This window comes from Salvelinus fontinalis, chromosome 10, assembly GCF_029448725.1.
Source record: "Salvelinus fontinalis isolate EN_2023a chromosome 10, ASM2944872v1, whole genome shotgun sequence".
NCBI classification, from domain to species: Eukaryota; Metazoa; Chordata; class Actinopteri; order Salmoniformes; family Salmonidae; genus Salvelinus; species Salvelinus fontinalis.
Window position 1 is genome coordinate 25,117,131 of NC_074674.1, and position 14,155 is coordinate 25,131,285.

Below are 14,155 nucleotides of genomic sequence, written 5' to 3' on the forward strand. Positions count from 1 at the left end.
TGTTGGGGATGGGGGCGCTGTTTAGACTATTTATGCTAATTTGGCTAATTTTTTAAACGGCTTCCCACAAAATCCTTGATCGTACAATATGCATATTATTATTATTATTGGATAGAAAACAGTCTATAGTTTCTATAGGAGTTGAAATTTTGTCTCTAAGTGGAACAGAGCCCATTCTACAGCAATTTCCCTGACATGGAGTCAGATTTGAGAAATGTTGGCCACTCTTCTGAAGTCAGTTAAAAGGGCACTGTCGTTGCTATGACTATAAAACACTTCTTACGTCTTCCCCTGGATGCCTTTACGTGATGACGATTCCAACGGGGTCGATTGCGCGTTCACAGGCCCTACAAATGAAAAAACCCTGAAGCTAGTCATTCTTTGGGAGCTGCGTCATGAGCCTAGAGGACACCGGCGCGCACCTGTTCCAAGCGTTAGTTTAGCCTGTTATATTTCTCCGGTCATCTTTTCACTCGTTATAGGAGTTAAAAACATCATAAGGTAGTTAATTTAAAGCGTTTTATAGCAATTTATATCCGTTTAGTGCGATTTTGGGACATTTATTTTTGCAACGATGTGAAAAGTTGGGCACGCTTTTCAGTTCATCCCGAACGCAGTTGACATTTCCACATGGCAAGAGGACAGCTTTCCACCAAAAGACGATTTCTCCCAAGAAAGGATCCTTTGCCCAAGATACTGATGGAAGAACAGCTCAAGGTAGGACATTTTTATTATGATAAATCGTGTTTCTGTCGAAACATTTTAGTGGCTTAGGACGCCATGTTTTTTGACGTAGCTTCGCTTGGCGCAAACTGTATTGAAAAGTAAGGATAAATTAAAAAATGTAATAACGCAATTGTATTAAGAATTAAATTGTCTATCAATCCCTGTCCACCCTATATTTTTTAGTCACGTTTATGAGTATTTATGTATAAGAGTAGATCACTGTCTAAGTGGCGCAAGGACTTTTTCTTTACCAGCTTGTCTACATTTCACATTGTCTAACCATGATTTTGGTGGCTAAATATAAACATTTTCGATCAAACTGTATATGCATGTTGTAATGTGATGTTACAGGAGTGTCATCGGAAGAATTCTGAGAAGGTTAGTGAAAAAATTAATATCTTTTGGCGATGTTGACTTTTATCGCTCACTTTGGCTAGAATCAATGCTGGGCTGCTAATTGCTATGTGCTAAGCTAATATAACGATTTATTGTGTTTTCGCTGTAAGACACTTAGAAAATCTGAAATATTGTCTGTATTCACAGGATCTGTGTCTTTCGATTCGTGTATGCTGTGTATTTTTACGAAATGTTTGATGATTAGTAGTTAGGTAAACACGTTGCTCATTGTAATTATTCTAGTCCATTTGTGACGGTGGGTGCAATTGTAAACTATGCCATATACCTGAAATATGCACTTTTTTCTAACAAAACCTATCCCATACCATAAATATGTTATCAGACTGTCATCTAATGAGTTTTTTTGTTGGTTAGGGGCTATAAATATCTTAGTTTAGCCGAATTGGTGATGGCTACTGGTGTTGGTGGACAAATAAAAGATGGTGGATTATGCTAATGTGTTTTTAGGTAATAGATGTACATCTTTACATATTGTGTCTTCCCTGTAAAACATTTTAAAAATCGGAAATGTTGACTGGATTCACAAGATCTGTGTCTTTCATTAGCTGTATTGGACTTTAATGTGTGAAAGTTAAATATTTTAAAAAAATATTTTTTTTGAATTTCGCGGCACTGGTTTTTCAGTGGGGGGGGGGGGGGGGGGTGTGCCGCTAGCGCCACGCTGATCCTAGACAGGTTAAGGAATACCTAGGATAGGATAAAGTAATCCTTCTGACCCCCCCCTTAAAAGATTTAGATGCACTATTGTAAAGTGGCTGTTCCACTGGATGTCATAAGGTGAATGCACCAATTTGTAAGTCGCTCTGGATAAGAGCGTCTGCTAAATGACTTAAATGTAATGTAAATGTAAATTTTTATGCCCTACGTGCTTCAGCACTCGGCAGTCTCGTTCTGTGAGCTTGTGTGGCCTACAACTTCGTGGCTGAGTCATTATTGCGCCTATACGTTTCCACTTCACAATAACAGCACTTACAGTTGACTGGGGAAGCTCTAGTAGGGCAAAAATTGGACCAACTGACTTGTTGGAAAGGTGGCATCCTATGACAGTGCCACGTTGAAAGTCACTGAGCCCTTTAATACGGGCCATTCTACTGCCAATGTTTGTCTATTGAGATTGCATGGATGTATGCTTGATTTTATACCCCTGTTAATCCATAAATCTATGTCCACATACTTCTGGCCATGTAGTGTATGTGTGAAAATTTGTTTTATTTAGAAATGGGCCATTATCATGCACCATGGAACAGGGGAAAAATAATCAACAGTACGCACTTGAATAGCGAATGGCGGACGCGTTTCCCGTGGTTCATTTTCATGCCAGCCAGGTAGGTTACCCGGTTAGAAAGCAAAGCAATGTGCTTAATATTAGGAAAGTTGAGAAACAAATATAGTAGGCCTAGCCTAAGAAAGCTGATGGAATCATCCTCTTTTTAATAGAGGCCATCAAAACTGTTCTCACGCAAATGCATAGCCTATAGAAATGTTGCGCAACATGGGCTTATAGGAACACTTATTTAATTCCATGTATCAACCAGCTATGCAGAGCTGGCTCTCACTGGGCAACAGGTTATCCTATTGTGCTCAAACTCTGAATTTCAAACCTCTCATGAACTGTTTGTTTAGATTTTCGATTGCATTTGCGTCAGAGTGATTTAGAGGGACAATAAAGCACTGAGTACCGGTCATTAGAGACGGCCGTTAGCAAGTATGATATGTTACTATTGACCATCAGCGGCATCAGAGTGCAGTTTCCGAGAAGCCTAGTTACCGTGACTCAATGGTCATGTGGAATTTGACTGCGGTCATGACTCGTGACTGGTGGTAATACGGACACCGTAACAGCCTTAGGTGTTCCTAATGTATTGTACCATCATTGTATAATCAAAAAATATCCTCATCTTGTAAAGCGCTTAATTTATTCTACACCAACCTAGACAGACAATATATCCGACCACTCAGGACTGATTCATTAAAACGCGAGTGAGGCCCATCAGAGTGAGGGACGGGCATCTCCCAGGCGCCTGCTATATTGACCGCTCTCAAAATAAACTCTGCAGGGTAAATGAATGTTTCATGACCATCGTCTGTCTGCCATACAGAGCTTAGTTTCACGGAAGCGATTTTCCTATAGCTTGAACCAAAAATAATGCAGGCAGCGACCTTCCGATTCACTGAAAATATAGGCTGCGCGCCAGACAGACAGAACCCACCGATCCAAATGAACGATGTTACATTTTCACTGGTCTCGGGGACAGAGTGATTGAGTGAATAGGCTCCCTGTGTATGTTGATTTACACTTTGGTGGTGGCAATATGAAGACCAACCAAAGGTATTTTGGTTTAAGGCTTCTTTTTAGAAGCCAGTTTATAATTGTGAACATGTAGCCTACAAGAAAAAACATCAATCAATTGCACTAACCCTAAACTTAGCCTGTAAAAGGAGTATGCCTAATTCAAGACACGTGGCTCTATTTCTGTGGAGACCGATCTATGGTGCCAATGATATCTATAGCTTTCAGATGCTCTATTCCCCATAAGGTCAGACTTAGACTGGACTTGACACTCAGGGCCTTAGAATGAGCAAGGCTAACATAGCTGGCACTGGCAACCAACACAGGAACTTCACTCAAACAACATGCTGCAGTGGTAGCACTGAAAGCCTGCCTTAATTCACTGGTCTTGTGATGGTTAAAATGCCTCTGGGCCTGTTCTAACCAAAGGTTGGCCAAGACATTAAACTGAACCCATTAGACGTTAAAATGTTAATGTTCAAGAATCACCCTTCCTCATCCTCCATCCAACCCGACTTGACACACAAACATCCTGTTTTGTCACATAATGGTCATGTGCCACCTATTCAGAGCATAAATTCCAAGTTAACTTGAAGAGGACATCTTGACTGTTAGGGTAGAAACCTTCAGGAAGTCCCATCAGGTCTTGCATGGGTCTGGAATTCTCAGTAGTTCTACAAAGACAGGACTGAGGCAGGGGAACAACATGAAAGGAAGAATAGAGGGGCTGACATCTAACAAACCAATCAGGATGGGGTTAGAGACCTACAGCTTCCTCCTTCTCAGGGGTGACCTGTGCTGCCTGGTGACCTGGTTCAGAATGCTGTTTATGGGCTACTGGTCTACCATGGGGTGTTTTTCTTACCTGTATGGGAGAGATAGCAGCAGCGGGTGGGGTTTTCAGAGGACTGGGGCTGAGGGGTGTACGGGCAACCATCGTGGTAACTGCTGGCACGGCTGCTGTGGGGGAGGTTGGGACTGGGCCTGCAGTGGAGGCGTTGTCAAAGTTTTTGATGAGGGTCTTAACGGTTGGAGAGGGCTCAGAGGAGGTAGAGGAGAGTCGGCTGAGACCCATGCCCTGCCTCAGGGCAGCTAGGTCCCTCTCAACTGCATTCATGTAGTTATACACCCTGCCCCTCTCTTCATCCTGCCTTTAGAGACATAACAGATGGTCAATATCTTTGACACAGGGAGATTGTTGTTGTTGCGTGTGTGTGTTCCAAAGACCACATACTTCTTGAGCTCCTCCAGCTCTTTGCTCATCTTCTCGTTCTTCTCCTGTGTGTCCAGTAGGCGGCGCCGCAGGTCCCCGATCTCCTCCTGAGCCTCGGACTTGATGTCGTTGGCGATGACCACCGCCGTCTGCAGGTCGGCCTGGAACTGACGCCACTCCATAGACTCCTCCTGCAAGGGGAGGTGTGAACACATATGGACACACATCACATGGGTCCCTATGGGCCCTGGTCAAAAGTAGTGCACTTTATAGGGAGTAGGGATGCAGCCATGGGCTAACCCCAAGGGCCTTCACACCCATGTTTATTACAACTGTGTTAAATATCTTCATGTTATGTTCCATACAAGAGCAACATTTAACTCCGATATGGATGAGGCACAGGACAGTATTCCTCCCGCTTCCCCAAATTACCCGTAGCTTTCGATGCAGAATCTTGATCTCACGCTCCATGTCATGTTTTTGGTCCTGTAGTTTTTTGACGGAGTCTGAAAGAAAAATGATTAAATGAATGGAGATGGGATAAACTGGCTTACTTGGCTGTGTTATAATGGTCCCATGTCCCCACCTTGTGGTCACACATCAGGTTTCTCCCTAGTCCACAGGTGTCAAACTCATTCCACGGGAGGCCGAGTGTCTGCGGGTATTCGCTCCTCCCTTATACTTGATTGATGAATTAACATCACTAATTAGTTAGGAACTCCCCACACCTGGTTGTCTAGGGCTTTATTGAAAGGAAAAACCAAAAACCTGCAGACACCCTCCGTGGAATGAGTTTGACACCCCTGCCCTAGTCCATTTAGCTGAGAGCTACCACATCCCAAATAGCACCCTATTCCCTAAATAGTTCACAAATTTTGACCAGAACCCTGTTGGCCTTGGTCAAAAGTAGTGCACCACAAACGGAATAGGGTAGGGTACCATTTGGGGATGTAACCTAGCGTCCATCCACCACTCACTCTCCAGGTCTGTGATCATGAGGTTGTCGTGGAGTTTGAGGGCTCGGTGTTGCTCCACCTCGTCCTCCAGCTCAAAAATGGTCTCCTTCATGTCAGAGACCTCTGTGTCCCTTTCCTCCAGCTCAGAACACTGCTGGGCCAGGGCCCGCTTCTGCTCAGCCAACTGCTTCTGCACCTCGCCACGGAACGCACGGAAGTCCTCCTCCAGCTGACGGGAGAATGGGAGATACATAGATGTATGTATGAGCACACGTGTCATAAACATACGAGGATATGAATTGGGAGAAATAGTAACACTTAAAAAATATCCCGGACTGATGGAGAATCTGAATGGAAAGCGTTTTAACTATGAGAATGTGTGACCTTGCGGATGCCGTCCTGTAGCCTGGCGGCCTCGTCGTGGGTGTGGTCCAGGTCCTCCTGCAGCTGAACAGACTCGGCCTCTGCCCTCTCCTTGTCCCTCCTCTCGCTCTCCAGCAGGTGGCGGATGTCCGTCTTGTCCCCGGCGTTGTGGATGGAGTAGAGCTCAGCCACCCTCTGCCTCTCCTGCTCCAGCTGGACTCTGCACCGAGCCAGCTCCGCCTGCTCCCCCCCAGCCGCCTCCCTCATGGCTTCCAGCTCCGCGGCCGCCATCGCTCTTTCCCTGCGCTCCATATCAGCCTGCCGCTCTGCCATGTGCACCCGCTCCTTCAGCGCTGAGATGAGGCCCTGGGCCTCGGCGTTGTCCTGCTCGGCCATTTTCAGCGCCCCACTCAGGTGCTGCTGCACCCCCAGCAGCTGCTCCCTCTCGAAGTGGGCGCCCTGCGTCAAGTCCACATAGCGACGCTCCAGTTCCAGGTAGCGGCCGCTCTTAGTGTCCTCCTCGTCGGCCGGGGCGTACGTCACGCGGTGCTCATCCAGCAGGCCCCGGAAGTAGTCCATCTGCCGGCAGTAAAGCTCCAGCCGGTCGCCCTGCTGGCACAGGGAGTCCACCAGGATGGTCCGCTCCTCGCCCAGCCGCTCGTTCTCTGTACTTAGTTCCTGGGTGATCTGCTGCAGGTCAGACAACTCCTGTAGTGTGGCCTGGAGCTCCTCAGAGGTGCAGTGCTGGTTCTCCTCCATCTGGTGAATGCGCTCCGTTAGACAGGCCACCGACACCTCGCTGGTGTTGCCGCTGCTGCCTCTTCGGGAGCACTCGCCGTGAGTCGGTGGCCCGCCCTCTGACTCGGAGGAGGAGCCGTAGGCAGAACCAGAGGGGGCATCCAGGGCATCATCGCTGGAGGTGATTGGCTGGTAGGCTTCGCTGCATTCGCTGTCAGCCGCCTCAGGGGAGATGGCACAGCGGGGGTCAAGAAGGTCTTCAGTAGAGCCGCAGGCAGAGCTGTGTGGGGAGACACCCTGTAATAGAGAGGCCCGTGGGCACCCTCCATCTCCATCACTGCCATCGCGGGCTGGGGGAGGATCCGAGCTAAGGCAGGGGCCTTGCAGGGTCTTTAGGGGGCTGTCCAGCCTCTGCTCCAGGGAGAAACCCAGGGCGTTGAGCCGGTCCTTCAACATGCGGTTCTCACTCTTCAGCATGTTCAGCTCTCCGCGGATCCCCTGGTTCTGGTCCTGTAGCAAGAGCAGGGTGGATTCCACGTCTGCAGAGATGAGCGGAGTAGGGGCTTCTTTCTCCTGGTCCTGTGGAGGCTTAGCCTCAGCAGTCTCCTCTCCCTCGCCTTCCTCTCTGGCTCTGCTCCCCCCATCCTCTTCCTCCTCCTCGGGCAGGCCTAGCTGGACACGGATGCCCCGGAGCTCTGTGCGCAGGTGGAGGATCTCCACGTCTTTGCTCTTGGCCAGGCCCAGCAGGTCCTTCACCCTGCTCTCCAGGACCGTCTTGTTGCTGAGCTGCCCGTTCGACTTGGACTTGCTCATACGGGACTCAGACTCAGTCTGAGTCCGGCAACGGACTCTCTTGGGCAGTGACAAGGCATCGGAGGGTCCGGGGAGCTTCCTGCTGGTGGTGCAAGTTCTGGAGCGTTCCCGCAGTCCCTCCCGGGATGAACCAAGCTCCTTCACCACGGAGGAGGTCCCACGCTTGCCTGAGGAGTACAATACAGTACATTATTGAAGGTCAAGAAGTTGGCATTTTTATCTAGGTCAGAGCTAATCACAAACAGAGCATAGTCTGTAAGTAGCTCTATGTGTTGATGATGTACCTGAGTTGGTCTTTGTCTTGCCCTCTGGGTTGCTGGTACCTGTAGTCGAGGAGTTTGAAGAGTGGACCGAGCTAGTCTTCTTCACCTTGGGAATAGTGCTGCTCCCAGCAGAGGCTCCACTGCCTACTGATGGCAGGTCATCATTGCTCTTCGCCTGGCCAAAGAGAAACATGACAGTTATCATACCAGCTATTGGACTTATAAAGATAAAAGGGGCTTCCATGGTTGTCGTTGCAGTATGAAGCCAGTGCTCGCTTTTGCCTTCTGCATTTGTACCTTAGACAGTGGCACGGTGGCAGAGGTCTTGGCTGTATTCTTGCCGGCTGTGCCCATGGTGGCGGCGGCGCCCTCAGGCTTGACTTTCTCAACGGTCTGGGCCTTGGTGACTGCGGCTGTGGCTTTGGAGACGCCTGCCACTGGCTTGGTTGCTTTCCTCATACTGGGCTCTCGGTTTCTCGGACATTTACAGCGCAGTCTGTGTGGAATAATAACACACAAGCACGCAGGATGAGTTAATAACAGGACGATGCGGTAACACATGCATGTATCAGAGGGTTTCTTGTTTCTTAGTCAGAGGAAAAACAATGTCATATTTTTGCACCATAATTAACCTCAGTCAACAACCTCGTACAGCTACTATAAATACTAAAGAACAAGACTGACAAACACTTAGCCTAAAAACTACAAGTGTTATAGGATGCAGCCCCTCTAAATACTAGTTTGTAAATCATCAGTTTTAAATCTATTGCAAGAACACTCAATCAGCCTAGATTGCCTTTTGAAAATCATGTTAGTTACCTGATGCCTGTGGTAGTAGTTTTCTTGGGAGAAGACATGGTCTGTGATCTAGAGGCTAGGTATTAGCTAAGGAGTTGCTCTCTAATCTGGAGTAGCGACTAAATGACTACAATTCTCCCGTGCTGCGGTCTATTTATGTTCAAACGCCAGCCAGCACTACCTCCTTCTTAGACACAAACACAGACCACATAGTGAGAACGGTCATTGGATGCAGGTTTGAAAGCATACAAAGCAAAGCGTGTGATTGGACGTCTCAAGCATGTAGCTAGTTGCCTCTCTCATCACATCATCATGAGGCGGTTGAACTGCGGCAGCAGTAACTGTGGTCTGGGCAGGCTGACTGGGCCTTGCCTTAAAAAGGCATGAGGAGCATTTGTGTGCAGGCCTATAACGCTGCCCAGACAATGAGAAAAATCCCTCACTTTAGTCATAACATTTCACTTTCAGTACAGTAGCTGGCCTTTGGAAGTATTCTACTACATGTCGACCTATGTCTGAGATGGCGACCCTCTTCTTCTTGAAGACTGATTATTCAAATTGAACAGGCTACTCGCCATCACCTAGAATGAATCGCATATTGCCTGCCTGATGAAGTCTAAGTCCCCCATTCACAGGTCAGTCCATTTATATAACAAGATAAATCTTGACAATTATGACCACTACTAAACATTTCCTCTCCTCAGCCTCCTTGTCTTTGAACTTGACCAGTTTGTACAGCAGACAAAACAAAGACGTCTGGAGACACACCGGACAGACAAAACAAAGACGTCTGGAGACACACAAAACAAAGACGTCTGGAGACACACCGGACAGACAAAACAAAGACGTCTGGAGACACACAAAACAAAGACGTCTGGAGACACACAAAACAAAGACGTCTGGAGACACACAAAACAAAGACGTCTAGAGACACACAAAACAAAGACGTCTGGAGACACACAAAACAAAGACGTCTGGAGACACACAAAACAAAGACGTCTGGAGACACACAAAACAAAGACGTCTGGAGACACACCGGACAGACAAAAAAAAGACGCCTGGAGACACACAAAACAAAGACGTCTGGAGACACACCGGACAGACAAAACAAAGACACCTGGAGACACACAAAACAAAGACGTCTGGAGACACACCGGACAGACAAAACAAAGACGTCTGGAGACACACAAAACAAAGACGTCTGGAGACACACAAAACAAAGACGTCTGGAGACACACAAAACAAAGACGTCTGGAGACACATCGGACAGACAAAACAAAGACCCTGGAGACACACCGGACAGACAAAAAAAAGACGCTTGGAGACACACAAAACAAAGACGTCTGGAGACACACCGGACAGACAAAACAAAGACGTCTGGAGACACACCGGACAGACAAAACAAAGACACCTGGAGACACACAAAACAAAGACGTCTGGAGACACACCGGACAGACAAAACAAAGACGTCTGGAGACACACAAAACAAAGACGTCTGGAGACACACAAAACAAAGACGCCTGGAGACACACCGGACAGACAAAACAAAGACGCCTGGAGACACACAAAACAAAGACGTCTGGAGACACACCGGACAGACAAAACAAAGACGTCTGGAGACACACAAAACAAAGACGTCTGGAGACACACAAAACAAAGACGCCTGGAGACACACCGGACAGACAAAACAAAGACGCCTGGAGACACACAAAACAAAGACGTCTGGAGACACACCAGACAGACAAAACAAAGACGCCTGGAGACACACCGGACAGACAAAACAAAGACGCCTGGAGACACACCTGAGACAGCAGCCAACCAACATGGATCACTGGCTGGGATGGGTCATCCAGTAGCAGGGAAAATCCTTCTAGCGCATCATGTTCAAACAAGAGGCTAGTAGACATCAACACCACACTGAATCAGACAGTTTCTAGAAAGGCTTACTTGAAACAACCCAACAAGACCAGTCAGACACAGAATGAGTGGCAGTGGTGACGAAATGACCTAATCTAGATCCTTCTGTAGAGTGAAGCATTATGCTAAATTATTTACAACCACTACCAGAAGAATCTTGCCATTTAAAAAAATATATTTAAAAAATAAATACATAGGCCTAGCCTAAAATACAGTAAATAAACATCATAGACTGGCCATGGTGAGCTTCGTGATATTAGTACCAGGGGGTCAGGGTAGACATTCTTCCCTGAAGATGGACCGGACAATAACAGACTACGAAATCCTAACATAACCTAGCTGGAATTCTGGACTTCAAGAGGAGAGGGGGATGGGACGACATGGTAATAGCCACTAGCAGCTAGAAGTTTCCACCAACTCTTAACTCAGCTGTGTGTGAGAATAGGATATACTCCCTCATTTCACATTTAGTCACACACACAACGAAACACGTACAGCCAACTCAGGAATTTCAAATGGTAGGGCAGTCAGTCAGCAGATGTATTTCTGTTGTTTCAAGTCCACATCTTAAATAGCTTCGCCCATAAAAAAAAATAAAAAAAAGGAGAAACAAATTTGACTGATCTGAAATAGCCTATAATTTAAAGCTTTCTTAATGCACTCTTAGCCTACAACTTGAATCAGTTGCCTATGATTCAAATCTAATTTGATGCTAATGCAATAACTGGACAGGCCCAGGGCGAGCCAGAGTCTAATGATCGAGCCTAACCTTGAGTGAGCCACTGAATGGGTAAAAGTCAGCTGAGCTTAGTCTTGAGTCTTTGGATCCCCACTGAGCATGGCTTACTCAACTCAAATTGTATTTGTCACATGCGCTGAACAACAGGTGTAGACCTTAGCGTGAAATGCTTACTTACAAGCAATGCAGTTCCACGAAATAAGAAAATATTTACAAAATAAACTAAAGTAAAAACTAAAGTAACAATAAAATTACATAACAAGGCTATATACATTGGGTGCTGGTACCGAGTCAATGTTCGGGAATACAGGTTAGTCGAGGTCATTTGTACATGTAGGTGGGGGTAAAGTGACTACTGTAATTTCCTATTGACCTAATTAAAGCCAATACTAAATCAGACCAGATAGTTACTGGAGGAAGTGAGCGAGGACTATGCATAGTATGGTTTGTACTAGGCCTATATAGATTGGTGCTGCTGAGGCTGGAGAACGGACAGGCTTTCGACATGATCACCAGGAAACAATACTGATAACTAGAGAGTAGAGATAGAGGTGTAGAGGACAAAGGGTTGTATGGGGGGGGAAATTGTTGGAGATCAGCTGAATGATACAATCATGTTGGTTGATGACTACCAGTTAGACTAAGTGAGCATTGTTTGAGTACAACTCGGGTCTCTCACACAGGATGGTAACAACTGCTGGTAACACTGCTGAATCCCACAAATGAACCTCAAATCAATATGCGCCAGGTTTTCAAAACACTGCTGTCTTCTAAGAGGCCATCTGCACCATTATTTACAGAACCAGATGGCTCCTGACAGGTACCCTATCATATCAAGAACACCCGAGCTGAGCATCACAGAAGAGGAGGAATGCATAAGGAATGCTGTCACAAAACCCAGAACATGATTCACTGTCCATGCTTATATAGAGAATAGGCCTACATTTGCTACTCCACAATATATTTAAGCTACACTCTTTCAATGTATAAACAGAGAGAGAATAAAAGTTTACAATTGGCTCATTCATCCCCCTCCTCTCCCCTGTAACTATTCCCCAGGTCGTTGCTGCAAATGAGAACGTGTTCTCAGTCAACTTACCTGGTAAAATAACGGTAAAATAAAAAATAAATAAATAAAATACATTAGATAGGCAATAGAGAGCCTAGCCTCAAATTCCTCATCTTGCTCCTAAAAACCATGCCCTAATTAGAGTGCTGCCTTGCCAGCCTGAACTCAGACTAGACGTAACATTGTAAATGTAAATACGGGGCAGTCAAATGTGACTCGTTTCAGGAAACTAGGCATATGGCGCACGTCATTACTTCACAGGAGAGGCATTTGCGTGTAAACATGTATTTTTTTAAATCAAAAAGCGTTTTTTGGGGGTGCAGAAATGCCTTCTGGAACATGTGAACTTGCATGTGCTTTAATAACAAACTTGTACTCCATCCGTAAATACAACTAAAGTTGTTAAATTATGAGCCTAGTTGGTTTAGCCATGGAAAAAGACAGGAACTTTCCCGCTAGCCATGACTGGCTAAGATAATGGATGGGCTGGACCTGCCGGGAGATGAGTTTGGATTGGTCTGCCATGTAGCGTGCTTCTGTCTATAACGAGAGCCGCTCAGTATGTGTTAATAGTCCTATCTACCGCACTGTTTTGAAAGACATAACGTTAGCCATCGAGAACTACAAAAAAAGTTTTGCTACCTTTCTCAACAACATTGATGCCCTGAATTTAGCAGGCACTATCGATAGATCAGTTGGAAAAAGTGGTGGGCTACTTTCTGCACACACCGCGGTCAGTGTGAACTGGAGTGACTTGACAATGCTGGCCTAACAAGATGTAGCTACAAACAAAACAGACTTAAATGGTTCCAGTCTGCTATCCATGTATTTGGGTAAGAGTCTAGCTACATTTTCAGACAATATACATTTCTAATTTTGTCAAAAAGTATTTTGCTTTGCAAGTTAAAGCATACTGTTCACTAGTTAGCGAATGTTAGCTTGCTGGCTCGCTAGCATACATTACGTGTATGATCTGTGCAGTGATATTATTTGAGTCAGAAATGAATTTGTATTGCTAGTTACAGCCTAATGTTAGCTAGCTGACAATGAACCTAGTTGGTTAACTCTAGCTACCTGCAGATTCATACTACAGCCATGACAATGTTTGTATCGATAGTAGGAGGAGTTTTGATGATGCCAGTTCATTGTTTAGCTAGCTAGCTACATGTCTAAATAAAAGACTCCACTTCGTCAGATGTTTACATAACCCATCAAATTAGCCAGGTGTGTCTGGGGTTGATTACAGATGTTGCTGGGGGGGGGGGGGGGTTATAGCATTTCATCCACATGACCCATCAATTTAGACAATTGTGTCAGGTATCCATCTAATAATTTAAATATTTATAAAATATTTATCTGGACACTTTCTGTTTTTGATATTGCTACTATGCAAGTAACTATTTCACTGTACTGTTTACACCTTCTGTTTCCTGTGCATGTGACAAATAAACACACATCTTATTTGATATAGTGTGTGTTTACAGTAACGGTAATGTGAATAACAACATGACCTGCACCAAAATCAGATTAGGATATAGGCCAAGGACTAGATAGTGTATTTTTACTTTATCCTTATTGTAGGCTACTACTTTTAGTTTTGAAATCTTTGGTTGTTTACTAAACTACTCACTCTGTTTAGCACATGGCCTCACATGTGAGTCCTTAAAGAGATGGGTGGGACTAAGGTTTAAGAGGGTGTGAACCATTAGACAAAGAGGAGCTCTCCAGCAGGTGTGCTGGGCCATTTCATCAAAAGTGGGGTTACAAGTTTATCAACATTTAAAGCAAAAATACTATCCCCATTGTTCCTTAACTGCTGTGTATGATTTAGCATATTCTAGTTCGAAGTACCT

At 45.5% G+C, this 14,155-nt stretch overlaps 1 protein-coding gene across 1 annotated transcript in view; it reads right to left on the minus strand.

The window, feature by feature from the left end:
* Positions 1–14,155, minus strand: part of LOC129863862 (cytospin-A-like) — a 36,889-nt gene that overhangs the window by 21,715 nt on the left and 1,019 nt on the right. Inside the window, exons 2-8 of the mRNA XM_055936202.1 lie at positions 8,077–8,275; positions 7,801–7,954; positions 5,987–7,683; positions 5,624–5,831; positions 5,079–5,152; positions 4,668–4,837; positions 4,299–4,584 (exon numbers count right to left, since the gene is read on the minus strand). Of these exons, the coding sequence (XP_055792177.1) occupies positions 4,299–4,584; positions 4,668–4,837; positions 5,079–5,152; positions 5,624–5,831; positions 5,987–7,683; positions 7,801–7,954; positions 8,077–8,238 (2,751 nt within the window). The 5' untranslated portion in view covers positions 8,239–8,275. The remainder of the gene's footprint in view (positions 1–4,298; positions 4,585–4,667; positions 4,838–5,078; positions 5,153–5,623; positions 5,832–5,986; positions 7,684–7,800; positions 7,955–8,076; positions 8,276–14,155) is intronic.